The 26,975-nt window shown below is 42.9% G+C and overlaps 1 protein-coding gene across 1 annotated transcript in view; it reads right to left on the bottom strand.

The window, feature by feature from the left end:
* CHCHD6 (coiled-coil-helix-coiled-coil-helix domain containing 6) overlaps positions 1–26,975 on the bottom strand; it is a 248,992-nt gene that overhangs the window by 188,453 nt on the left and 33,564 nt on the right. The window contains exon 5 of the mRNA XM_066597036.1: positions 2,037–2,057. Within this exon, the coding sequence (XP_066453133.1) occupies positions 2,037–2,057 (21 nt within the window). The remainder of the gene's footprint in view (positions 1–2,036; positions 2,058–26,975) is intronic.

Consider the following 26,975-nt stretch of genomic DNA (forward strand, 5'->3'; position numbering starts at 1 on the left):
CTGAAGCCTTCTTCACAGTAACTGAAAATCTCTGGTTGAGGTTCCTGATCAGCCCATAAATGGTTGACGTCCAAGGATAACACAGGGATTTAAAGCCCCCAGTCTGCTCTTATAATTCAATCAGCAAGACAGCGATATCAGCTGTCTTGTCTTTGCTAACACTTTCTCCTGTGCTAAGGAAAAGATCACAGAAATTATGTTAGCAGGTCATTGTGTGGCAGGACTGAAATGTAATAGAAATTAGATTTTTGTTCATTTCCATGGCAAGGAATGACTTTACAATTGATTGTAGTTCATCTGACTCTTCATCGCAATCTAGAGTTAATGCAAATTACTGCTATAAAAACTAAAGCCAAAAACTTTGTAAAAACCAAATTTGTGTCAGTCCCAAAACTTTTATATGCAAGTATAATCCTAAGCTCCCACCTTCTTATGGTGTGCGAGTGGGTGTTCATCAGTGTATTTGCACCTGTGTGACCTCCGTCATAGAACATTGCATGCTGCTGGGACCTGCCTTATGTCAATAAGGGCCCATGCCCACGGGCGTATAAGTAAAACGCTGCAGGGTCTCCCGGCAGCGTTTTACCCATTTTGTAAACACCGGCTCTGCGTGTGCTCTGCGCATGCCTGTGTATCACCTGCACATGCGCAGTGTGACCCTTTTTTTTAACTCCCTGCTCTGCAACAGATGTATATGAAAACCCTGCCCGTACTCCATGTACTACAGATGGACAGCGTTTCATACGCAACCTATACAAATGTACAGGGCTCACGCTGTTTGGTACGCAGAGAAATGGAGTATGCTGCAATTTCTCTTGCATATCAATACGCAGTGTGAAGAGCCATTGACTTTTATTGACTCCATTGCGTATCATGCGGTCGTGCAACGCATGTGCAATACGCAGTGAAAACACGGTCATGGACATGAGCCCTAAAGCTCATTTTTAAAAAAAAGAATTCCCGACCCAATAAACTAGCGCCAATCAACAAAGCACGTCAATTGGCGCTTCTTTAGATTTTTATTACATGGGCTGAGAAACGCTGGTGAGAGGATGAACAATCCTTATTACGATCATTTGTCCCCATAGAGCTGTCACTGGTCGTCTGTACATCTCATTGATCATGCAAGAAATGACAGTGAGGAACTAAAAAACCAAGCCTTTGACAACAATACTTTATACGTACCTAGCTGTCTGATGAAGAGGTCTGCAAAGCTCAAAACGTGTTACACTTTTAAATAAAACATCACTTGTTTTTCATACATCATCGACTACATTAATATGAAAAGCACGATCAGCAATAGGCCGTGCCAGAGCGCTAGTTTTTTTTAGTTCCTCTTCCTCAGTTGTCATACGCTAATCTGACTGTTGGTCGACCAGCGAACTATGCCGGCAGCACCTCCCACCGCTTTGTGCGCACCCCTCCAGCCTTCAGTATTTCAGTGCACCATCCACCTCCGGCACTCCTTTCATCTGGACGCTCTGCCCAGTTTTGTCCTTTCTCTCAAGATGATCATGCAAGAAAATGTACAGATGATCAACAAGCATTTTTACGCATGCCAAAAAGCCCTGATCAGTTGATGAACGGCTGATCCTTCTACACAGACCAATGATCAGACGAATGTTCCTGCCCAATTACCGCACCATGTAAAAGGACACCTTGTCGTTACTTTGCCTTTACCCAAATGTGTCCAGACACTATATATTGGCGTGATGTGCCCTACTGGTGGTGCATGATGGCAAGCGGTTATACTCATCACAGCCAAGCGATGGACAGCCCTCTGCCAATTCCCACAATGACTATATACAACCGTCCATCTGATCTGGGTGTCTAGAAGCATCTTTAGTAAGGGTCCCAAGGACGGCCAGACACCTCCGTGCAGCCATCTACTCCTCAGAAGAAGAAAAAAATGTCCGAAGTAAATGAAGTCTGAGACCGAAGAAGCAAATTAAATACTACAATTTTCACCAACGATCCCCACACCGTGACAATATGACAAGTGAAATAAGCAGCAACACAAGCCAAACAGTGCTTACCCATTCATCCAAATCCGCAGGCTTTGCAAAATGAAAAAGGGGAGAGGGAAAGAAGAAAAGGAGGGGAAAGAGGGAAGAAAAAGGAAAATGTCAGTGATTTATTGAGCCCGAGTTTTTACGGCACAAAGCCTTGTGTTCATCCAACGTAGAGAGAGCTTAAGGAATAGAAAAGAGAAGAGCAGCGATTGTTCCACAAAGCTTCCTATACTGGCAACATGGCTGAATGTGGCTTCTACAAAGGCTCAAAATGCGTCGCCTGGGAAGCTGCGCTGCAGGTGCTGGACGAGGCCAGATATAAGTTCCTTACACACCTGAGATCTGGATTTATTTCATCGCCACGTTCCAATTTTAAATTCCCCCTTTAAAGATAAAAATATAAAATGTCCAAAACTTTGAACCGGGAAGAAAAAAAAAATCTTTTATGAAATATTGTTTGAGAAAGTCGGGAGGGGTGCCGGGAGTAATGAATTCATAACCCGACCTAGAAAGGATGGAAAGGGCCAAAAATATCAGCCGGGGAAGAGCGGCAGATAAGGCTTCTGACAGAGCACTGTGGAGGATTTGTGCACTGCTCAGACCTTTCATATGAGGTTAGACATCCAGTTCTCCACGAGCGCCGCTGTCCTAAATTGCCAATTGAAGCGGAAGAAAGAGATGGAGGGGGGACAAAAAAATGGGTAAACCACCAGGACATTGAACAAAAATGAAAAAGAAAAATATAACAATTCTTCCAAGAAAGGACTGAAGGGGACTTTTCTTCACTTTTTCTGCTCTTAAAGGGAATGTCCACCTTTCCATTTCAGGTCAAGTATTCTGTGCTAATTATATATAATAGACTATCAATAGTAGATCACAGGGATTCCACTGACCAGGATCCCTACTAATCAGCTATTTGCTTGGGCCTATGCGCTCGTGCACTGAACAGATTTCTACAGGAAGCAGACAGCTTCATACTTGCTGCAGTGGTCAGGCTTGATATTACAAACAAAGCTCAAATTGAAGTGAATGTCAGGCTGCTGCTGCAGCAGAAAGCAGCTCAGTGTACAAACAAGCAACCTGGCCTGGCAAACAGCTGATCTTCAGGGGTCACGAGTGGCAGACTCATGCTGATCTACTACTTATGGCCCATCATGAGGCTAGACCACCAATATATAAGACGACGACCTCTTTAAAGCGACCCTCCAGTCTAAGGCAAAATTCTGTTCAGAGACTGGAATGGAGGAGTTACTATATATCTGCCTTGAGTCATCTGCATGGGACTATTGTATTATGTCTCCACCACAAGTGTGGGTGGAGACATGGTGATGTGCTGTGTCTGCCCAGTGTACCCCACATGTTTCTGATTGGGTGGCTGCTGCAAAGTCCTAAGGGCTCCCACCCACTGGCAATATTTTCTTTCTTGCGCTGCGAGAGCACGAGAAAAATCTTGCATCGCAGCGCAAGAGAGAGGCCGGTATAGAACCGGCATATTGCAAATGGTTTCAATGGGGCTAGCGACAGCAGCGCTAGCCCCACTGAAAGCATAGGGAGAATGCCGCGGACTTCTGGGGACCGCAGGGATGAAGGAATCCTCTGCCACAGCTGTGACAGCTGTGGCAGAAGTCCGCGGCATTCTATTCTATTGCTTTCAATGGGATCGGCACTGCTGCCGATCCCATTGAAATCAATGGTTTCAGCAAGCCCTGCGGAATGATTATCGGGGAAGGGCTTGAAATAGAAGCCCTTCCCCGATAATCATCAATAAGTGTGAAAAAAAGTTCAAAAAAATTACTCACCTCTCCTGCTCTCAGCCACATCCTCCTGCTGGCTCCCCGACACTGCTACTGAGCTCTTTCAGCAGTCGGGGATTTAAAAATCCCTGCCTCCTGAAAGGGCTGTACAGATTGGCTGAGGACTCAGCCAATAGCAGCTACTGCTTAGGTATTGGCTGAGCGCTCAGCCAATCACACATAGCTCTTAGCTATTCATTCATGAATAGCTAAGATATAGCTATTCATTCATGAATAGCTAAGATATAGCTATTCATGAATGAATAGCTAAGGGCTATGTGTGATTGGCTGAGCAATTAATGTGTGATTACTAGCTTACAACTGGACAACTCCTTTAAAGCCCAGGTGCTGCCTAGTGATCAGCAGGGAGGAGCGGTGTGTACGGGCAGCCTCAACCAACCTAATCATTGCGACGGCCTCACCAATACATCAGAAATGGTTATACTAACGATATATTGATCAGGTCATAATGCTGCACAGTGGAGAGGTCTTATGATGGGTCAGGAGTAGATATTCATGAACAGCAAGATATAAACCTTCTTTCAACTAAATCACATAGTTAAGAAAATAAAAGAACTTCTATCCATAAATCAGCGCAAAAATATCTAATAGGAGGCCTGACGGAGCATTACCGCATCCTGCTGAGAAATGGGAGAAATCACCGCTACTTGCATAAATCGTCTGCTGCCTGGCCCGGATTTACTAACCCAGTTAATCAATCCTTAAGTTAAAAGCGACATTTATCAGAACCTGCCAGATGCGGGGGAGGGGCAGGTGCTAAAGAAGAGAAATAGCGAAATATTTTGTAATTACACAAATGGCATCCGGTGTGAAGTTCAGGACAAATGACGACATTGGAGCAGATGATAATACAGCAGCGTGGTAAATCATCACACCGCTGTGCTTGAATCATTGTATAACACCACCAACTAATTGTCCCCTAGGGGAAAGTCCTGCAGGGTGGGTGCAAAACCGCAGCCACCTATGTGCAGCACCTCTGCTGAGATACCCCATCTGTGGCGCTCCTGGCCATCACAATTCATCATCCCTCACACCTTTACACTCCAGTGAGGCAATCTGCGGTGACAGAAGACTCCTCACCGCCCCCCCACCCTGGCCGGCTCTCCCTCGCTAATTCTCTGCTCAAGTCCGTGAAGCGCAAAATTACAGACATTTCAAATTAAAGAGGGAGAAAAAGCAGAAGAACCTTATCAAATCAGCATTAGCATCAGCACACTCTTTAAGGGAAATAAGGCAGTGAAATATTACAAGTAGGTAAGTCAAAGAACAGCGGAATTATCCGGGAACGGAGGACTGCAAACACGTCCGACCGCTGCAGACCTGCACATCAGGCCACGTTCACATCTGCATTCGGGTTTACGGTTTTCCTGCTCCGTTATGGAAGCTCTTGTCTGAACGGATCTGTCCTATGACGGAATCAGACAGTATCTAAGGCCTCGTGCACACGGGCGGATTTTTACTGTGGAATGCAGGGCGGGCGATCCGCTCCGGAATCCACAGCAATAACCCTCCATAGCATGCTATGGAAAGATGACTTTAATGCACACAAGCAGAAACCAATTGCGGTTTCCGCCCGCGGATGAAAAATCGCAGCATGCTCCATTTTACTGCATTTCCCGCATGGATGGCTTCCATTAAAGTCACTGAAAGCCGTCCAATCCGTGACCTGTCCGCAAATTCCGAGGCAAAAGCAGTAGTTTGAAAGAAAACAAAAATCTTAACTGCGCATGCGTGCCGACCAGCGTTTCCGCACACATTCGCAGTACAGACACGGACAGGTACGCAGGGTCATCGGCGGATTCCATGCCGGATTCAGTCTATGATTTTATGCTCCAACAGCCAGAAACGCGTCCAAGTCCAATTTACATACGAGCAACTGAACAATACAGGGAGCAAAGCGGGCAGAATACAGACAATGGGGGGTTTGGTTAGGTAACGAGATAAAGTTTGCTCTCCTACAGATTGTAGTCCGAGTCCGCAGCAAAGGGTGTGAACACTTTTATAAAGATCTGTAATGTTCCAAATGATCTAGAATAAAAAAAAGGGTGAAGATTATGTCCCCCTGCAGCTTCTAAGTGACATTGGAGATGTATTAAGCTGTTTTATGGTAAAAATGTCCTTGTTGCCCATAGCAACCAATCAGAGCTCATCTTTCATATACTGATGAGCCCTGGTAGAATGAAAATTGCACTCTGATTGGTTGTTGTGGGCAGCAAGGATATTCCTACTATTCCCTTAAATTAAAATGGATGGACATTTCTCGAGAAGACCCTCTGGCCTGTTACAGATGATAGGACCCCCACTGATGACATTGGGTTCATGAAACAGCGCTATTTACTTGCAAACAATCTGGGCAGCTAAATCGCCATAAATCTGGTGGATGCCGGTTGGATCGCTCATCGACGATGTTCTGATGGAGATTCTTGGAAGTGTATTACTGAGAACCGTGTGTCATGGTGTGGATCCATCACAAGGGGCTCTTTGAGAAGTCGCTCATGTCTGAGGGGCTGCACACTGCTGACCTCTGCTCCACAAGCTGCACATATGACCGGAATATCCAAACGCACCGCAGTTGAGGTTTTAAACTTTCACCGTAAAGTATGTTTTAGCGATGATGATTTAGTGAATCCTGCACTGAGCAGGGGGTTCGACCCGATGACCCTGGAGGTCCCTTCCAACTCTATCATTCTAGGATTCTATGTAGTGTCTATTTTCATACTCGCCCCGCTTTGCTTTTTGGGAGGTCACTATGTGCACGTTGATTATTTTATGACCAGAACAAAAATAAAGTACCGTCACAAAATCTGAGTCTTTGGGATTGTGGAAAGGGCAACAACGCCAGCTGCTGGGTATACGGAAGTTGTTCCTGACAGAAGTGATGCAACCCTGCTTCCCAGTACTTCACGTGTCCTTGCGGGACATCATTTCACTTGATCCAAGAAACATACTGGAGTCTATGTCCACCTGTGCCAGCACCTCTGCATTCAGCCTAGGCGCCGCTTCCGCACACATGCATCATTCATTGCATTTAAAGTCTGTGAGGGCTTGTTTTTTTGCATGACGAGCTGTAGTTTTTAATGGTACCATTTTGAGGTACATATGGCTTTTTCTGATCACTTATTTTGCCTCCATTTTTAAGGTTTTTCTCATGGTGTTTGCCGCTTAGGATGAATAATGTGTTCAATTTATTGTACAGGTCATTACGGATACCAAATAAGTGTTTTGTTTGTTTTTTCTTTTTTAAATAATTTTTTTTCATTCAAACGGCAAATGCACAAAAAAGGTTTTTTTTGTTATTTTTTAAAACTTTTTTTGAAACATTTCTATGTTCCTGTGTGGGGACTTGACCCATAAAAGCTCTAAACACTATGATAATGCATTGCAGTACTTCTGTACTGCAATGCATTTTCGTTCACAATAGCGGTCACAGGCCATGGCAAGCCCGGACTCCAGTGTATGGTGCCCAGTTGCCATATAACCTGTCAGCCCTCTGTGATTACATCTTAGAACTCTTTACATGCCACGATGTACATAGATGGGGGACCAGTGTTCTCCCAGCTGTTGCAGCGGGATGCTGGCTATCCTGGTGCGTTAACTGCCACCCTATCAGGACGTAAACTTACATTCTGTGGCGTTAAGGGATTAAACTGCAGCCTCCTGATTGGCTGGAATCGGCACAAGTGACGGGGCGGAGCTACGCGATGACGCGTAGAAGGGGCGGAGCCAGAACGCCGCTTCTGCCGGACAGACCCGAAGGCAGGAGACCCTTCTGCGCAAGCGCGTCTAATCGGGCGATTAGACGCTGAAGTTAGACGGAGCCATGGAGACGGGGACGCCAGCGCAGGGAAGGTAAGTGAATAACTTCTGTATGGCTCATATTTAATGCACGATGTATATTACAAAGTGCATTAATATGGCCATACAGAAGTGCTTAACCCCACTTGCTTTCGCGAGGCAACCCCTTTAAGGCTTTTGAGAAGTGGAGATAAAAATCACCCCAAAATCGTATCCTTGGGTCCAAAATAGGTTGCGACACTATGGGGTTAAAATAGTCCAGCAGCGGCACAAAAAAGGGTTAAGCGTCAGACACATTACGAGCAGGGCAGACCACCAAGGATGCGCTCATGTGACAGATACAGATGTACAGATAATAGCTGTTTATCTGCTCCAATCATTATACATGGATGCTCAAAACCGTAATAGTGGCGGTAATGAAGGAGGCGTTCAGCGGCGAGCTCGCCGGGTCATTACGAAGCTTCCCCAGATTTCCAGCGCAGATTTACACACTAGAGCAAACTGAATGATTACTAGAGAGAAGCGGCCTGAAATGTTCTATTATTTCCACCATTGTTCCCCCTGATATCACCACAGACATAATAGGGGCTGCAGAGAAGACAAGCAGCTTCCATGCATGACTGGCAGCTTCCATATACTGATGGCGCTCCGCAGTATAAGCGCCTTTTCACAACTCCCGCTCCCCTCAGGGCCAAGGAAAGGGAAAAGGACAGGATACATGGGTAACCATACAAGTTCCCCCTATACACTCCAAAGGACACACACCTTCCCTGTTCTAAAAACCAAACTCACATTACAGGAGTTACCACTTCCTACGGAATCAAAACATCAGTCATCTGAAACACTCTGTGTTGCTGGATGACCAGGCTCCTTACAATGTGTAGGTCTTCATAATTTCTTCCCCATCAAGACACCATTCGCCAGTTCCCACTAAGAGGACTCCTAAAAATCTGGCAGGTGGAAGGGGTTAAATTCAGTAATATACCCTTACATATTGGCTATGTCCACTTTGAGCGATGTTGCATAGTAGAGCTTCTTCACTCCTCTGAGTGCCGTGAGTGCTGGAGCCTAGCAGGGAGTGGGGGGGTGGATAGGGGTGAAGAAGCTCTGCTCAGCATTGCACAGAGTCTCAAAGCAGATGGCAGCCAATACGGGAGTGTATATTACTGAATTTAAACCCTTCCACCTGCCAGAGATTTGGGTGTGGAACCCAACAGCCCTAAACCTGCAATACGGCACAGAGGGGGCCGATTACTAAATAGGGGCACCCATGGTGTTCTACTACTAGGTGGGATCAGAGGGGATTATTAAGAGCCCATTCACACAGGTGAATGCGAGCTGTGCCTGAGATTCTCGGGCACAACTTGCATCTGATAGCACATGGGTACACGTCCATGCCTGTGGGCAGAGGACACTGCATGCCCGATTCTGGTGATACGGACCATAATAGGACGTGCTGCAATTTTCTTCATACAGGCCATCAGTACTTGTGAAAAAATGCCCAACTGATTAGCCTAATTGGCTGTTCTGGGTCCGTGTGCTGTCCATGAAGTACATGGACAGCATACGGATGGGAAATACGCCCGTTATCAAATGCAATCCTATGCAGGCGGGCACGGGCGTAAATTCTGCGCGAAATCCCGCCGCAGAATTTCCGTCCATGTGCAGAGGGCCATAGTGTGTCTTACTATGACATGGAGCAGAGGGGGCACCCAAAAAATTTTTTGCACAAGGCGACATCTAACTTAAAGCCACCCCTGCTCTAACCTGCCCAATATCCTGTTTCCCCAGGAGGTCAGCGCTCCCATATATGACCCCTCCCTACATCATGGCCATGCAAATTTGGCAGAGTCAAATATGAAATTCTATACAGAAAAATAGTAACTTCAGCCAATGTTAAACACTTAACTGAAGACATCGGCACCATATAGACATCTGTCGGCTCCTCCACGGCACAGGAGAGGTTAACCGCGTCACGGATATTCTCGCAGTTCAACATAAAGGAATACCAACCAAGTGAAAGAGTGTCTTATGATTAATTGCCCTTTTTAAATTGCAATTATGTCATTCAACAGAAGCCATGAACATTAATTTACAATTTGCTGAGTGAATAATTGAATAATTACCGGCTCCCTGAATGCGTCCGTGCATCGAGCATTAAAAATGGGAAAAATACAGAAAAAGGCTTAAAATTACCCCCCGAAACAAGGGGGAAAATTGCTGCCTCGATGGATGCTGATCCATCAGACACAAGTGAAGTAGAGATTGTTCAGCTCCATGCAAGTCTGAGGGCATAAAACAGGACGCGGCGCGCTCCGCTGAAGGTAAAAATAACAAGATACAACGGGAGACAAAAAATAAAACAGCCAGCAGCCATTTGTGGCCAAATACAGATATACAGTGACCTAAAAGAAAACAATGCGAACATAAGACTTGCAGGTCACAAGTCAGCAGAGCAGCTGCGACAATGCAAGAACACGAGCAGCCGCCCCCCCCCCCATCCTTCTCAGCCCCCCAACACCAGGGGGCCGATAAAGATTCTTACTTGGAGACTACGTTCCAATTTCTCACAATCTTCAGTATCTCTGCTTGGCATCAGGAAACGGCATTATAAGTAGCCGATCGCCTACAATTATCAGCCCGTCTAACCACACCATGGGGCACATTTAAGAAATTTTTACGCCCGTCTATGGCATAAAAAAGTTGCAAATTATTACACAAGCTGATATTTGTGCAAAAGTTTGCAACTTTTCTTCTTTCTGCGTTGTCCCGCCACTTTTTTGAAAAGTGCATGGGGATTGTGGAGGGGGCCTGGCTGTCCAAGACCGACACATTTATGTAGAATTTACACCACAAACGGGCATCAATTATAGCGGAAATTATGCCAGGTTGGACGTGGTGCATCACTCCACTAAGAGGACTCTTAAAAATCTGGCAGGTGGAAGGGGTTAAATTCAGTAATATACCTTTACATATTAGCTATAGTCCGCTTTGAGAGATGTTGCATAGTAGAGCTTCTTTACTCCTCCTTACGCAGTGAGTGCTGGAGCCTAGCAGGGGATAGGGGTGAAGAAGCTCTGATATGCAACATCGCACAGAGGCTCAAAGCAGATGGCAGCCAATACGTGAGTGTATATTACTGAATTTAAACCCTTCCACCTGCCAGGGATTTGGATGTGGAGCCCAACAGCCCTAAACATGCAATACGGTACAGAGGGCCCAGCGACTCCACCACATTGGGTTAGCAGCTGACTGGTCCGGACACCCTTGCCCCTTAATCAGCACATCCCTTTGGGGGACTCCCACGTTCAGGTGGATTAAGAGATGGTACATATGTTGCAGTAAATAGCAACCGACTCGACAACTGAATTAGCAGTACAGTCACTTTAAAGGGTAGTTGTCGCCAGGTTCACGCTATCTCATCCACAGGCAGCATAAACCCAGGACAGGTACGCACACAAAAAATGAAAACAAATGAAAACACTGTAAAACAGACACCAAAGTGACCGCCTCTACGGGCAGTCCTGAGAGTAGGGAGAGAGCTGTCAGTCTAGATGAAGTGGCCAGCCAGAGGCCGCCGCGGTGCACCTCTGACTCGGATCTCCGTTTGCAATCAAACTTCAAAAGTATGTGTATTCTTAAACACCGTAGCATTACAGAGTAACACAGATGGGTGCGGTGTACTTACCTGTCCATGGTCCAGGGAGCATGAATTTGCTGACAGGTTCCCTTTAACTTGTCACACAGTTTCACGCGTTCATTGAGAAACATTCCAACCAATTTGTTAATAAAGTCATACATTTCCAGGAAGAACAGGGGAATGAGACAATGCATACTGTAGAAGAAAAAAACCCTCTAGAATTATCATTTTATGGGGAATACAAGTCTGTAATAACGACTTGTTAGTAGAGTAGTCAGGATTTCTTTAACCCTTCTTACAGCAGGCACTGCCCTGTATGAGTAGGTCACAGAGTTTGCAAGGCTTAGAAGAAGTTCCTGTGCAATGAACACTGGTGCCCAGCGGTGAATGACAGCCAGGCTCCGACTGTAATGGCAGGGGTATCTGATCCCAGTCGATTAACCCTTAGATACCATGGTGACAGCAACCATGGAAGCTAAGATATTTGATAGGAGGAATGAGGCTCCCTCAGTCAACCCATGAGCGCCCCATGACAGGATCACGAGACACTAATAACTAAATACAACAGTTGAGGGCCAAGGAAAGCCACCGGGTATGCTATGAGTATCTACCTATTGCTGCTGTTTGAAATCCACCAGGACAAAAATTAAAACACCACTCCAGCGAAAACACATTTTTCCATCACTGCCCTATCACCCGATTGCCTGTCACACTCTGGAGGTCTCCTCTGTATATGCAGAGTCCTGTCTGATGCTTATCAGCCACTATCTTCAGGCTGGCATTTTTCACTTTCACATATATCCCATCATGCATCAGCACAGTATTAGCTAGAGGCTATACCATTTCTACCTGGTGGGTGGACAGTTTTTATCATTACCTCCTATATTCTTTAATATAAGCTACAGTCCAAAAGTATCCAGTCAGGAGGATGAGCTGCGATCTACTCTACTACAACTGTGTGACAGGAACTGTGTGGTCATCATCGGTAACCACCCCCCTCCCGCCGACAAGGCAGTTTCAGTGGTAGATTTCATGTAAACAGCATCACACAGTCTGAGAAACTGACTGGCAAATGAATACAAAACTCTAAGTTGAGCAGAACTGAGATCACATGACCAGCTGAGGAGGAAGAGGCTGGCGGTCTCAGATAGAAGAGAGTAACTAAGGGAGGTAACACTAGCTGGCTTATGTATACTGGGGTACAGATTCATAGCGAATGAAGAAAAAAAAAGGCAAGAAATACGGTAACTAAAATGGCCCTCAAAAACGTACAATTTCAACCCAATTAAAACCCAGCATTGGTAAACATGTACGGCACTTGGTCCTGGGCTTCAAATGCGCGCCATTTTAAACGTATAGTGCAGGTTTAAAGCTCCTGCAGGAACAGGTTCATTCCTCGGATGTCAGTGACAGCAGGGAAACCCAAGAGAAGTCAGAGGCAGTTTATAGCTGTCGCTGCCATCTCTTCTCCAGCCTCAACGAGTGCTATGTAGTGAACAGAGGAAGCGGCAGTGCCATTCCCTCTACTGGGCCCAGCAATCACGTGATCTCCAGCGACCCCCAGCATGGCAAAACTGGTGGTTCCTAGACTCCAATCAGCTGAGCAGGGACTATTGTCACTATGGGGGGGGGGGGGGGGGAAGGGGGGGTCCACTGTAACTTTTTTCTTTTTGGTGGTCGCAGCGACAGTGGAAAATTGTGCATTAAAAATATGACATTATGAATGTCCCCCAGGGGTCTGAGTTGACGACATGGGAGACACAGGGGTTAAATAACATATATTACTAAAATAATTTTTTTTAAAAAACCTGAAATACAAATATATTAAAAACTGAAAAAAAAAAAAAAACACCTGCGTCAAACTAAACAGTCACCAAAGCTGCCCTGTAATCTGAAATTATACATGTTAAATATCAAAACAGCTGAAACAAAAACGGGGAACCCAGTATTAATCTTGTGTTAAAGGGGTTGTCCAGATGTAAACTATTGATGTCCTGTCCGCAGGACTATTGATGGCCTGGGATCCATGCCGATCCGCTGTTTATTTAGCTAATTTCTGCAGGAAGCAGGCGGCTCCATTTCCACTGCAGTGGCCAGGCTTGGTGTTACAGTCAGAGTTCCTGTTGAAGAGAATGGGTGTAATACCAAGCCTGACCAGTACAGTAGGAACAGAGCCATTTGCTTCCTGCAGAAATCAGCTCAGTGCCAGAGTTGGCAAACAGCTGATTGGGGGTTCCAGGAAGCGGACCAGCACTAATCTACTATTGATAGTTTATCTTAGGATAGGCCATGAATAGTTTACAACTTGAAAACCCCTTAGCACATAACACCCAAAAGTTGTCCCAGTGACTATCACTCCTGTGCCTTCACATATGAGCGACAGTCATTCAGGGAATGAAGGCTTCGAGGCAGAGATCTCTTCCTGCCACCGACCTCCAATCATAGTAAACAGAAGTCATTCAAAGACTATTGAATCCTGTTAACATGGGCCGATCACTGCTTGGTATTTAGGGGAGCTAAAAGCCAAGCGACTCCAACAGGTGGGCAACTTTTTGCTCAATGCTGTATTGGTGGCTGTGTGTGCACGGGCCAACTATTGCCTGAATTCTTCGCTTCCAGTGGCGATTATTTGGATAATAAACATCCCGTGTAAAAATAAAATACTACTGAAAAAAACCAAAACTTTTTTTGTCTTTAACTTTTTGCATACATTACCCCTAAATATACCAAAAATAGCGAAAATAAAATAAAGACCCCCCCCCCCCCCTCCCAAAAAAACAAAAAAAATAATTTTGGTGGGCCCACAAAACAAAAACTCATACAGCTACCTAAAAAACCAACACAGAAATAAAAAAAAAGTTATGTCTGTCAATATAAAGACGGGCTCACATGGTCGTTTGGTAACATGCTGCGTAAAAATCACAACGTTTTAGCGGCGTATGGAACTGCGACCCCTGTGTATTGTTGTCGTGTTTTTACTCGCCTGCACATAACCAGCATATTTTCTGCATGCTGTGCTGCACTGGCTTCCTGGTTTCTTCTTTTTTTTCCAATTTCCTTCTCTCGCCCCTTAGAAAAATGCATAGAAAACGTAGCACATACGCAGTGTAATCGTGTATGCACTGCGCTTCGAACACACCTATAGAAAATAGGGCTCCTACACATGTGATACACTGTAACAGGCAGCGTTCTTTCTTATGCACATGACATATGCAAAAATCTACGCAAGTGGGAGTGGAGCGATGAAAATCAATGTACTTTCATTGACGCCATTTACGGTGTATTATGGCGGCGTCTATCGCACGCTTAATACGCAATGCAAATACTGTGTGTGAGCCAGCCCTAGGGCAATAGTACAAAACACACAAGAAAAAATTAGTCCATGACTCCTAAAATTGGCATATCATTCAGGGGTTAATGCAAAAGTGCTGTACAACTGCCCTGTTGTGGACATCTAGTGGGTGACTATTTAAGGACACGCAGGTCTGCACCTACACCGAAGAGGATTTTCATATAATGGAGAAAAAAAGACTAAAAATCCAGGAGACAGAGAGAGAAATAAAAAGGAGCAAGAAATCCATCATCTCTCACGGCGGCGAGGCCTCATTATCAGGACCGAGACAGGAAGACATGAAATACGGTATGCAAAAAAATAATATAGAATGGAGGTAAAGAATCTCCCCGAAATCTCACTGCAGATGACAATCAGAACGACTGCGATTAGGTGACACATTAGTGGACTAATTACAGAGAATGTATTAAGAATCCATCAGGGAGATGCCAAGTGTGTTTTATACCTTCTCCCTGGAGGATGGCGGATGTCTATCAACCACAGTGCTCTGCCAGGAGCATCTCGGAGGACGATGCTAAGATGATGCCACATGGAAGCATCAAAAGGGAACGTCTGCAGACTTTAGCTTACATGTTACAGAAGAAAAGGCCAACAGGAGAAACAGAATACAACCAAATAGAATATTACCGTATCATCGCTGAATATCATTCCGGAGAGATTAACATAATATTTATTATACCGTAGTAGTTATATTCTTGTACATAGGGGGCAGTATTATAGTAGTTTTATACTTGTACATAGGGGGCAGTATTATAGTAGTTATATCCTTGTACATAGGGGGCAGTATTATAGTAGTTATATCCTTGTACATAGAAGGTAGTATTATAGTAGTTATATTCTTGTACATAGGGGCAGTATTATAGTAGTTATATTCTTGTACATAGGGGGCAGTATTATAGTAGTTATATTCTTGTACATAGGAGGCAGTATTATAGTAGTTATATTCTTGTACATAGGAGGCAGTATTATAGTAGTTATATTCTTGTACATAGGAGGCAGTATTATAGTAGTTATATTCTTGTACATAGGAGGCAGTATTATAGTAGTTATATTCTTGTACATAGGAGGCAGTATTATAGTAGTTATATTCTTGTACATAGGAGGCAGTATTATAGTAGTTATATTCTTGTACATAGGAGGCAGTATTATAGTAGTTATATTCTTGTACATAGAGGGCAGTATTATAGTAGTTATATTCTTGTACATAGAGGGCAGTATTATAGTAGTTATATTCTTGTACATAGAGGGCAGTATTATAGTAGTTATATTCTTGTACATAGGGGGCAGTATTATAGTAGTTATATTCTTGTACATAGGGGGCAGTATTATAGTAGTTATATTCTTGTACATAGAGGGCAGTATTATAGTAGTTATATTCTTGTACATAGCAGGCAGTATTATAGTAGTTATATTCTTGTACATAGCAGGCAGTATTATAGTAGTTATATTCTTGTACATAGGGAGCAGTATTATAGTAGTTATATTCTTGTACATAGGAGGCAGTATTATAGTAGTTATATTCTAGTACATAGGGGCCAGTATTATAGTAGTTATATTCTTCTACATAGGAGGCAGTATTATAGTAGTTATATTCTTGTACATAGGGGGCAGTATTATAGTAGTTATATTCTTGTACATAGGAGGCAGTATTATAGTAGTTATATTCTTGTACATAGGAGGCAGTATTATAGTAGTTATATTCTTGTACATAGGAGGCAGTATTATAGTAGTTATATTCTTGTACATAGGAGGCAGTATTATAGTAGTTATATTCTTGTACATAGGGGGCAGTATTATAGTAGTTATATTCTTGTACATAGGAGGCAGTATTATAGTAGTTATATTCTTGTACATAGGGAGCAGTATTATAGTAGTTATATTCTTGTACATAGGAGGCAGTATTATAGTAGTTATATTCTAGTACATAGGGGCCAGTATTATAGTAGTTATATTCTTGTACATAGGGGGCAGTATTATAGTAGTTATATTCTTGTACATAGCAGGCAGTATTATAGTAGTTATATTCTTGTACATAGGGAGCAGTATTATAGTAGTTATATTCTTGTACATAGGAGGCAGTATTATAGTAGTTATATTCTAGTACATAGGGGCCAGTATTATAGTAGTTATATTCTTGTACATAGGTGGCAGTATTATAGTAGTTATATTCTTGTACATAGGGGGCAGTATTATAGTAGTTATATTCTTGTACGTAGCAGGCAGTATTATAGTAGTTATATTCTTGTACATAGGAGGCAGTATTATAGTAGTTATATTCTTGTACATAGGAGGCAGTATTATAGTAGTTATATTCTTGTACATAGGAGGCAGTATTATAGTAGTTATATTCTTGTACATAGGGGGCAGTATTATAGTAGTTATATTCTTGTACGTAGCAGGCAGTATTATAGTAGTTATATTCTTGTACATAGGAGGCAGTATTATAGTAGTTATATTCTTGTACATAGGAGGCAGTATTATAGTAGTTATATTCTTGTACATAGGGGGCAGTATTATAGTAGTTATATTCTTGTACATAGGAGGCAGTATTATAGTAGTTATATTCTTGTACATAGGGAGCAGTATTATAGTAGTTATATTCTTGTACATAGGAGGCAGTATTATAGTAGTTATATTCTAGTACATAGGGGCCAGTATTATAGTAGTTATATTCTTGTACATAGGAGGCAGTATTATAGTAGTTATATTCTTGTACATAGGGGGCAGTATTATAGTAGTTATATTCTTGTACATAGGAGGCAGTATTATAGTAGTTATATTCTAGTACATAGGGGCAACATTATAGTAGTTATATTCTTGTACATAGGGGGCAGTATTATAGTAGTTATATTCTTGTACATAGCAGGCAGTATTATAGTAGTTATATTCTTGTACATAGGGAGCAGTATTATAGTAGTTATATTCTTGTACATAGGAGGCAGTATTATAGTAGTTATATTCTAGTACATAGGGGCCAGTATTATAGTAGTTATATTCTTGTACATAGGTGGCAGTATTATAGTAGTTATATTCTTGTACATAGGGGGCAGTATTATAGTAGTTATATTCTTGTACGTAGCAGGCAGTATTATAGTAGTTATATTCTTGTACATAGGAGGCAGTATTATAGTAGTTATATTCTTGTACATAGGAGGCAGTATTATAGTAGTTATATTCTTGTACATAGGAGGCAGTATTATAGTAGTTATATTCTTGTACATAGGAGGCAGTATTATAGTAGTTATATTCTTGTACATAGGGGGCAGTATTATAGTAGTTATATTCTTGTACGTAGCAGGCAGTATTATAGTAGTTATATTCTTGTACATAGGAGGCAGTATTATAGTAGTTATATTCTTGTACATAGGAGGCAGTATTATAGTAGTTATATTCTTGTACATAGGGGGCAGTATTATAGTAGTTATATTCTTGTACATAGGAGGCAGTATTATAGTAGTTATATTCTTGTACATAGGGAGCAGTATTATAGTAGTTATATTCTTGTACATAGGAGGCAGTATTATAGTAGTTATATTCTAGTACATAGGGGCCAGTATTATAGTAGTTATATTCTTGTACGTAGCAGGCAGTATTATAGTAGTTATATTCTTGTACATAGGAGGCAGTATTATAGTAGTTATATTCTTGTACATAGGAGGCAGTATTATAGTAGTTATATTCTTGTACATAGGAGGCAGTATTATAGTAGTTATATTCTTGTACATAGGAGGCAGTATTATAGTAGTTATATTCTTGTACATAGGAGGCAGTATTATAGTAGTTATATTCTTGTACATAGGGGGCAGTATTATAGTAGTTATATTCTTGTACGTAGCAGGCAGTATTATAGTAGTTATATTCTTGTACATAGGAGGCAGTATTATAGTAGTTATATTCTTGTACATAGGGGGCAGTATTATAGTAGTTATATTCTTGTACATAGGAGGCAGTATTATAGTAGTTATATTCTTGTACATAGGGAGCAGTATTATAGTAGTTATATTCTTGTACATAGGAGGCAGTATTATAGTAGTTATATTCTAGTACATAGGGGCCAGTATTATAGTAGTTATATTCTTGTACATAGGAGGCAGTATTATAGTAGTTATATTCTTGTAGATAGGGGGCAGTATTATAGTAGTTATATTCTTGTACATAGGAGGCAGTATTATAGTAGTTATATTCTAGTACATAGGGGCAACATTATAGTAGTTATATTCTTGTACATAGGAGCAGTATTATAGTAGTTATATTCTTGTACATAGGGGGCAGTATTATAGTAGTTATATTCTAGTACATAGGGGCAGTATTATAGTAGTTATATTCTTGAACATAGGAGGCAGTATTATAGTGGTTACATTCTTGTACATAGAGGGGGAAAAAAGTTAGTTATAAAATGACTTTTTACTTGCCTATAGCATGCAACTTGGAACTGATGATAATATTAATTGTGACTGGAGCAGTTGTGGAAGTCAAAGTAACTGAACAATATGTTTTTACCTTCATCTCTTCACAATTCAATTATAGGATTCCTGAGTGCCTTTAAAGTAACAATCAGGCGACCAGGATTTGTTTTAGCCACCACGCAGCTACGAAATTCTGCATTCTATGTAGAATACTGGTCTTTGAAGTTGACATTCAGCGGAATTCACCTTAATCTTCCCACTGAGCAATCCAGCCAATTATTAGCTACTGCTCATGAATAAAAATACATTATTAAGAAGGGAGATTAATTACATTTAAAAAAAAAAAACATCCCTAATGTGAATGCTGAAGAATTCAAACAATATCTCGTTAATGAATGGGGAACGAAAACTACAGAAATATCCCGGCTTATCTGATATGCGGGGGGTGGGCACAGCCTCAGGAATGATTAATTGGCAGTGGGGATTTGCTTTCATTGAAAGCCTTTCTTATATGTGATGATGCCACTTAGACACCTACATGCACCCTGGCACAGCCTGGGGTATATAGGAAGGTAGGCAAAGCTTTGCGTTCACAGAACATTCCGGGCCAAAATCTGCCAGATACATTTATAGAAAGAAGAGGAATTACTTTTCTGTTCCCAATTGGTGTGTTCTTATGAGGCAAAACAATTACCTGGAAGCACACGAAAGTCTTAAAAATATGAAGACATGATATAACCATGTACGTACACATCTGATAATTCATCATCATCAGGACCGTTAACGAGCCATATTAATGGAATTGTAAATATGAATGTACAGCAACAATTTAAAGAAATTCATTCATTTTCATACCACAAGTCCTGAATGAAAGGTGATAATTAGCAGTTTAAAAAGTATTTTCAGTGTTGCTAGCATTAAAAAAAGTGCTACTGGGGTCAGGTCTGGTCAGACTCAGTCTCCTTTCGCCTCTGGCAGCTGACAATATAGTCGTGTCTACTTACCCTATAGGAGTCTTCTCGCCCATATCTGTTACCATTTTAACAAAGTAAAGAGGGATAAGTTTGGCAGAGCGTGTAGCAAAAACGTTTTACTGTTAGGCCACGCCCCTTTACACTAAGCCACGCCCTTCCCATTTTTCTCACAATAGTGTTTCTGAATGGCCCCACTTAGTAATAGTGCTAATTTTTATACAAGAAAATGAACAAAACCCTATACGAACCGCTTTCGCTGCTTCAGTCTGCGCCACTCATCTTCCCCATAATGGACGGCACATGCTTGTGCTACACGGAGGTGAGCCGGTGACCGGAGTGGCCTGGACGAGCAGGCAGGGAACAAACGGGGCGAGTAAAGGGTGCTCTTTAGTTTACCTCTTTCCCGGCAACCACTGCTGGGCATTTTCAGTCACCCAGGACAGAGAGACAGCTGCCAAAATCCATCACTTTCCTGTCTAATCTAGAACAACTGGGATGATCTGTACATTGAATACAATACTTAAAGCGTACTTAATCCTTCAGAACAAGCTTGAGTGTACAGGAGAAAACACTATTTCTGGATATTTTATGACTTGTATTATGTATTTTTCCCAAATCTCCCCTCTGCAGGGTGTTCAGCTGCTGCTGTGCCCTATATACTGTAAAAGTACAGATATTCTGATCTCCAATGGTCTGTAACACGTGTATGACAAAGTGTACAGCATTACTGAGCAGTGTGTATGTGAATAAACAGCAGCATATAACGCACCATTAACTCCCATACCTCATATCAATGTCTTACGCAACTTTCTTCTTCTATCTGCCTTTTATACACTTCAATGAGCATGAGGACAGATTCACCCCCCCTCCCCCCACCACCCAGCTTCCTCCTCAAAGGTCCATGTCCTGTTACTCATTTTGCAGCAGGCAATAGACAGAAAATTAGAAGGAATGGAGACTGCTAATGGCCAGCACAAGATCGTTTAGGTTAATAGAGTAAAGGCCCATTTACACGGAGCAATGATCGCTCAAAAATCACTAAAAAGCAATCATTTGAGCGATATTTGTTGTGTCTAAACACGCGGCCATCATGCACTGCTAGCTGATCGTTAACTTTAGGCCAAACTAAAAATAGTCGTGCCGTCTTCTCAGGAGTTCTCCATGGGGAGTGCTGATAGCATTGTTTCCCGTCGGAGAACAAAGGAGCTGAATGGAGATAAGAGCCCTCGAACTATTACCTGCATTCAGCTAAAGGCTTCATTTGCACACTAAATTGTTATTAAGTAGCTACTTAATAGTGTATGCAAAATGGTCGCTCAAAGCTGTCAAACTGTCATTTGAGCGATCAGCGCTCCGTGGAAATGGGCCTTAAGCAGCATTTTTGGTTATTATAAAAAGTTGATTGAAAAGTTAGTGACCATTTAAGGGGGCAGCACAGTAGCTAGCACTGTTTCCTTGCAGTGCTGCTGCCCTTGGTTCGAATCCCACCAAAGACAACATCTGCACGATTGTATGTTCTCTCCATGTTTGTGTGGGCTTTCCCCGGTTTCCTCCTACATTTCAATAACATACAATATAATAGGCAAGCTCAAACTGTGAGCACCAATGGGGACATTGCCCTACGAAATAGGGGATAACTGTTAGATCAGTAGGGGGTTCTTGAATAAACTTGGCATAAATGTGCGCATACTTGCAGCAGCTCCATTTAACTGAAGGTCACAGATAAGCTGGGATCCAGTATAACGCAGTGGAGCTCCGTGCACCCGCTACAGCTTCATTGGTCTGATTTGCGTCACTAGCAATGCTACATTTAGTGTTGAGTAGTGTTGTCGCTGTGCGGGACCCTCCTGTCACCATGTGCTCTGAGGATGTAACCGCGGGAGCAATAATACTGCTGAATCCTGCATGAGTTTTTCACATTAAAACCATCGTCACCAAAGCCGTTGCCCTGCCGCTGGGAAACTACAACTCCCAGCATGACCAGGGCAAAGAGGGCTGAGCTTCTGCCATGCAAACTGCTGCAGCTGAGGTGTATTCAGACAATACCTGAAGTTACAGGTGAATGGCAAATCTTGGGTTGGACTTCACAACAGCCACTTCAAGGCATAAAGGAGTCAAGTGCCCTTTAAGAGGTAGACAGAGCAGCGTGCATGACAGCTTATAAAGCAGCGTCTTGAAGGATGGCGCAGTACTATCCGTGTTGACAATACACGAAAAATGTTCACGGATGGAAAATAACTCTGAATACCTGCACATGTATATACTCTGCGGAGCTCGCCAACAGCCAAATGGTTAAGTGCCTCGCGGAACAAAGCAGCTGTTTGAAGGCTTTGAAGTCAGGCGTGTAAATAGCAGAAGCAGAGTCAACAGTTCTGGTCTCCCCGAGAAGTTCAGCCCAGCCGTGTCCTTCTGCTGCCATCTAGTGGTGACAGGGCAGAAGTGCATGAAAGAGAATCGCAATGTCTTACCTGCCCGCCAATGTCACGTTTCCGAGACTTGTAGTTAAAAGGTCACCTGTGTAGGAAAGAGTCTTCTTCACAAGTCTCTAAAAGTGGCTTAGAGTGTCTACTACACAAGGGAAGGCGACCACTACATCAGTAATGAGATACACATACAGTCATTGTTCTATGGAAATTAGCAGAATGATCCAGAGGTCAATAAATATTTTGTTTGCTGATTGCTAAACGGACCGCTCAGACTTAAATGGGATTGTCCAGGATTTAAAAAAAAAAAAAAAAAAAAAAAAACCCTCTTCCAAAAACAGCGCCACCCCTGTCCATGGGAGGTGTCAGGTAATGCAGCTCAGTTCCATTGAAGTGTACAGGGGTGAATTGCGATACCACAACTTATGGACAGGAGTGGCGCTATTTCTTTGGCGTGTTTATAGAAGGTAACAGCCATGATTTTCTAATCCTAACGTGACGGTATATCGTGAGGGTAAGCCATGATTTGACAATTAGTGGGGGTCCAACCTCTACGTTTCTCCATAATGCACAGCGGCAAGTCCAACATTAATAAATAAATCATGTTATTTGTATAGCGCCAACTTATTCCGCAGCGCTTCATACCAAATATAGTATTGCTGGTGCCCTGCGAGTAACTGTAGCACATGCCTATTCATTTGGAGGGGTCTAGGGGGGTCACTTGAGCCTTTAGGGCAAGGGAAATTCCTCCATAATTCTCAGGATTGGTGGGGGCCCCAAAGATTGGAGCTCCACTGATCATAGGATGATGACATACCGCAGTGTCATCACTCCATGAAATGGAAATAACCTTTTTAAAGCTGCAGCATTCACTGAGCGGAGTAGCAGCGTCAACATGGCTGAAATCTGTGGGGAGGTTTACATTTCAAACACTTGTGCTAAATTATAACTTTAGCCCCTTACACAGAAGAGAGTATAATTTTTTGATTGGTGGGTCCGACAGCTGGGTCAGCGGAGGTCGCACATGCACAGCTCCATTCATTTCTATTGGAGTTGTGAAGATTGCCAAACACCAGTGCTCAGCAATTTTTGATGCATATTCTTGACCTCTGCTTCACTGACACGGGGACCTTCGGGACCCCTATTTTCAGGATTGATGGTGGTCCCGGTGGTCGGAACGCCAAGGATGAATAGAGAACTTTATAACTTGTTAAGGAAAAGATTAAACTATAAAATCGTATTCGAACAAGGGGTCCGATTTTGGCCCACAAAAATGGAACTGATTGTAATCAGTGTTTAAGTAATCATCCATATACATTGCCTGTTCATTTTTTTCCTTCTATCAACCATTTTTCCATTTTTGCGCAAAAAGCTGAGCAACAATCCAGGAAAAACGGAGCATACATGGATGTCGTCCACATGCACACTTTTTTTGCGCACATATTGACTTAAATGGGAGACTGCCACCGAACCAGAAATTGGACCAGACCATTGGTCCGTGTAAAAACGCATGTCAAATTAGCTCCATTTGACTGATTTACGCCGGCGAGCTGGCGGCAGCACGTGGACGAGAACTTCTCTTGTATGAGCTGTATGAGGGAAACTGACCTACGGAGAACTATCTATAGCGGTCCTACTCCTCTAAAAGCTACAGAAATCCACGTACTGGCCACTAAAACATCCCCATCAGAAGGGTCGAACAAAGTTTCACTTGCAAAACTTTCTTCCACAATTGCGCTGTGTGTGAGGCTAAAACATGAGCCAGTCCACCAGTAGCAATCATGAGTTACTTATAACTACTGGACTGAACTTGGAAGTCCAGCAATTAGCAATAAATCACAAGTGTTAAGCTGACCAGACATTGAACAGCCCAAGAGCCATTTCCTCTGCTCTACCATAAAAGGTGAACATTCAGCTCAGACGAACGTCCATGTGTTTAGGGAGGTAAGTCACAGTTAGGCGGTTCTATCAGCAGCTTTTCTACTGTTCCCAAGAAGATTCGGGTGTAGAAATTCAACATCTCTCATCTTCACCTACACCCCCTCCCCCATTAACCCCCCCCAACAAAGCTGACACGACACCATACACATAACAGAGTCGTCCAGCTGCACAGTTATCGGCAGGTTTGGACAGTTAATATCTAATGTGTATGGGGACCCTTAGTGCTAGAACATGCAACGTTTGTCCATAGCAAAGATAAAGGAAAACAAATGGCAAGGATGGGTGCACCCCCAATCGACCATTTAAACAATGTGACAAGTCCAGGTGCCGACCTCAATTAGCAGAGCTCCACCTGCACTTTGCAAAGAAGGAACACTACGGTGTATCAGCACTCTTAGCGATAGTAATGTATTACCACCATAATAAAACCAGAAATGGAGAAGACTATAACACACTTGGATACAATGTATCAATTTACAAACACCCCTGAGGCACGAAACACATTGTGTCGCACCCCAGCAGTACCACTAGCGTCTGATCAGAAGTGCAAGGGGATTAAACAAGGTGCTGTAATAACCTCCCCACTCATCTGGATTATTACAAGTTTACAGCAGAATATACATTTATAAGCAAAAACGATACAAAAAGTTCGGTAAGAAAAGAAAAAACATTCCGAAAGTAAAGTCCATGTAGAGGTCGGTGTGACATCATAGGTTGTTCACATCACTACTCACGGATTCTGCTTCCATCCTCCATTATTCAGTTTTGGGATACAAGAAAAGAAATCTGACAGAGCGGCCCAGAAGAGGAAAAAACGGAAACTGAATGGTGATCGAGAACCATGTACGCAGGTCAACCAGTGCTCAAGTTACCGGATCTTATAGTTATGAAGAGCAAACTAAGACGCTTGGACTCAGGCGCAACCTATTGACTTAAATGAATAACTAAGTCAAGGGTGTGTAAAAACCGAAGATGCTTTATTTAAAACCAGCGAGTAACTGGTTTTGAGGTTCACAGACAGCTGGATGACCATGTGGCTCTACCATGCCTTCGGCCACAAGGAGTTATATCGCTGGCCACTTGGTCTTTATCACCCTGCTGTCTTCGATCAAAGACATAATGCTGCATCTTCACCCAGTATCTGATGAAGAGGTCTGCGAACTTCGAAACGTGTTAATTGCTGGTTTCAAATAAAGTATCATTGTTTTTTTTTTTTTTTTTTTTAATCTCTTACACATAATTAACTATTATTTGTCCATGGGTGGATTACATCAACACTTTTTGATCTAAGATTTGCAAAACCAAGTCTGCGATCAAAATGTTGAATCTAGAGATGAGCTAGCATACTCGATAAGGCAAACTACTCGATCGAGTAGTGCCTTATTCGAGTACCTGCCCGCTCGTCTCTAAAGATTCGGGTGCCAGCGGGGGTTGGAGAGCAGCGGGGAAGAACAGAGGGGAGATCTCTCTCTTCCTCTCTCCCCCCCCCCCCCTGCTCACCGCCGCAACTCACCTGTCACCAGCGCTGGCAGCCCAATCTTTAGAGACGAGCGGGCAGGTACTCGAATAAGGCACTACTCGCTCGAGTAGTTTGCCTTATCGAGTATGCTCGCTCATCTCTAGTTGAATTTAAGAAGAGTATCACACATGGTGATTGGTGACTGTAGTCAGGTTATCTCCCCAGCATTCATAGTGATAGTAGAAACATGGCCAATACCACTAGTAAAAGTGGGGGTAATGTCACTATCCAGGAAAGCCTATCAGCCTATTAGCGGAGTCCGCCATCTTAAATTTGGCTGCTAAACAAAATTTAACTAGTTTGATCTGACAAAATCAGGGGATCTAATTGAACCTAGATTTGAACCCTGATCACGGGTTAAACCGCATTGGTGCAACGGTTTTCTACTTAATCTTAGATCAACTCTTGTTGAGGTCAAAATCAAAACTTTGCTACAACCGGCTTCAAGTCCATAACCATCAACGAGTTACGCCACAGTCCTAGCTTCTGGCCAGAATGGTTCCATCAAATGACAGAACAGACCCTATTGACTTTTATGGGGTCCGTCTGGCTTCCATGATGCACTTCAGCATTTTCCCAGACACTACAGCGCTGCACGCGGCACTATTTTGTCCTCTATTTTAATGGAAGCCTCTGAGCAGCACCTCCTACTGCGATGCCAACGATCTCTAAAAGCTATTGGTGATGAAATGCAAAGCAGAAATCCGTTACTAAATATCATCTGCTAATTTATTGATCATGTCACAGAAATAAGCGCAGATGGCCAGGCGATCAATATCTGACATACGCCGTAATATCACTCCTTCAATTAAGCTTGTCAATCCCCCCAGACACTCCAGATAACAGGCAAAGGTTGGAGGTCAACCGCTTCCGTCTTGGAGTAAACACGAAGCGCACACAGAATGGTTATTGCTATTCATTGGGCAAGCGGCGATCTATGTACGAGGCTCATATAGTACATTGTGAGACCTCATCTACTGGAACAGAGCCCAAACCACAGGGGAGGGGGGCAGCACGCCATAGTCCCTTCTGTCTGTGAGTTACTACGTTGCTAGGAGACGCCGATCCCCCAAGAGAGCTCACCACTTTCATAGAATGG

This window comes from Eleutherodactylus coqui, chromosome 3 (assembly GCF_035609145.1).
Source record: "Eleutherodactylus coqui strain aEleCoq1 chromosome 3, aEleCoq1.hap1, whole genome shotgun sequence".
Lineage (NCBI taxonomy): Eukaryota > Metazoa > Chordata > Amphibia > Anura > Eleutherodactylidae > Eleutherodactylus > Eleutherodactylus coqui.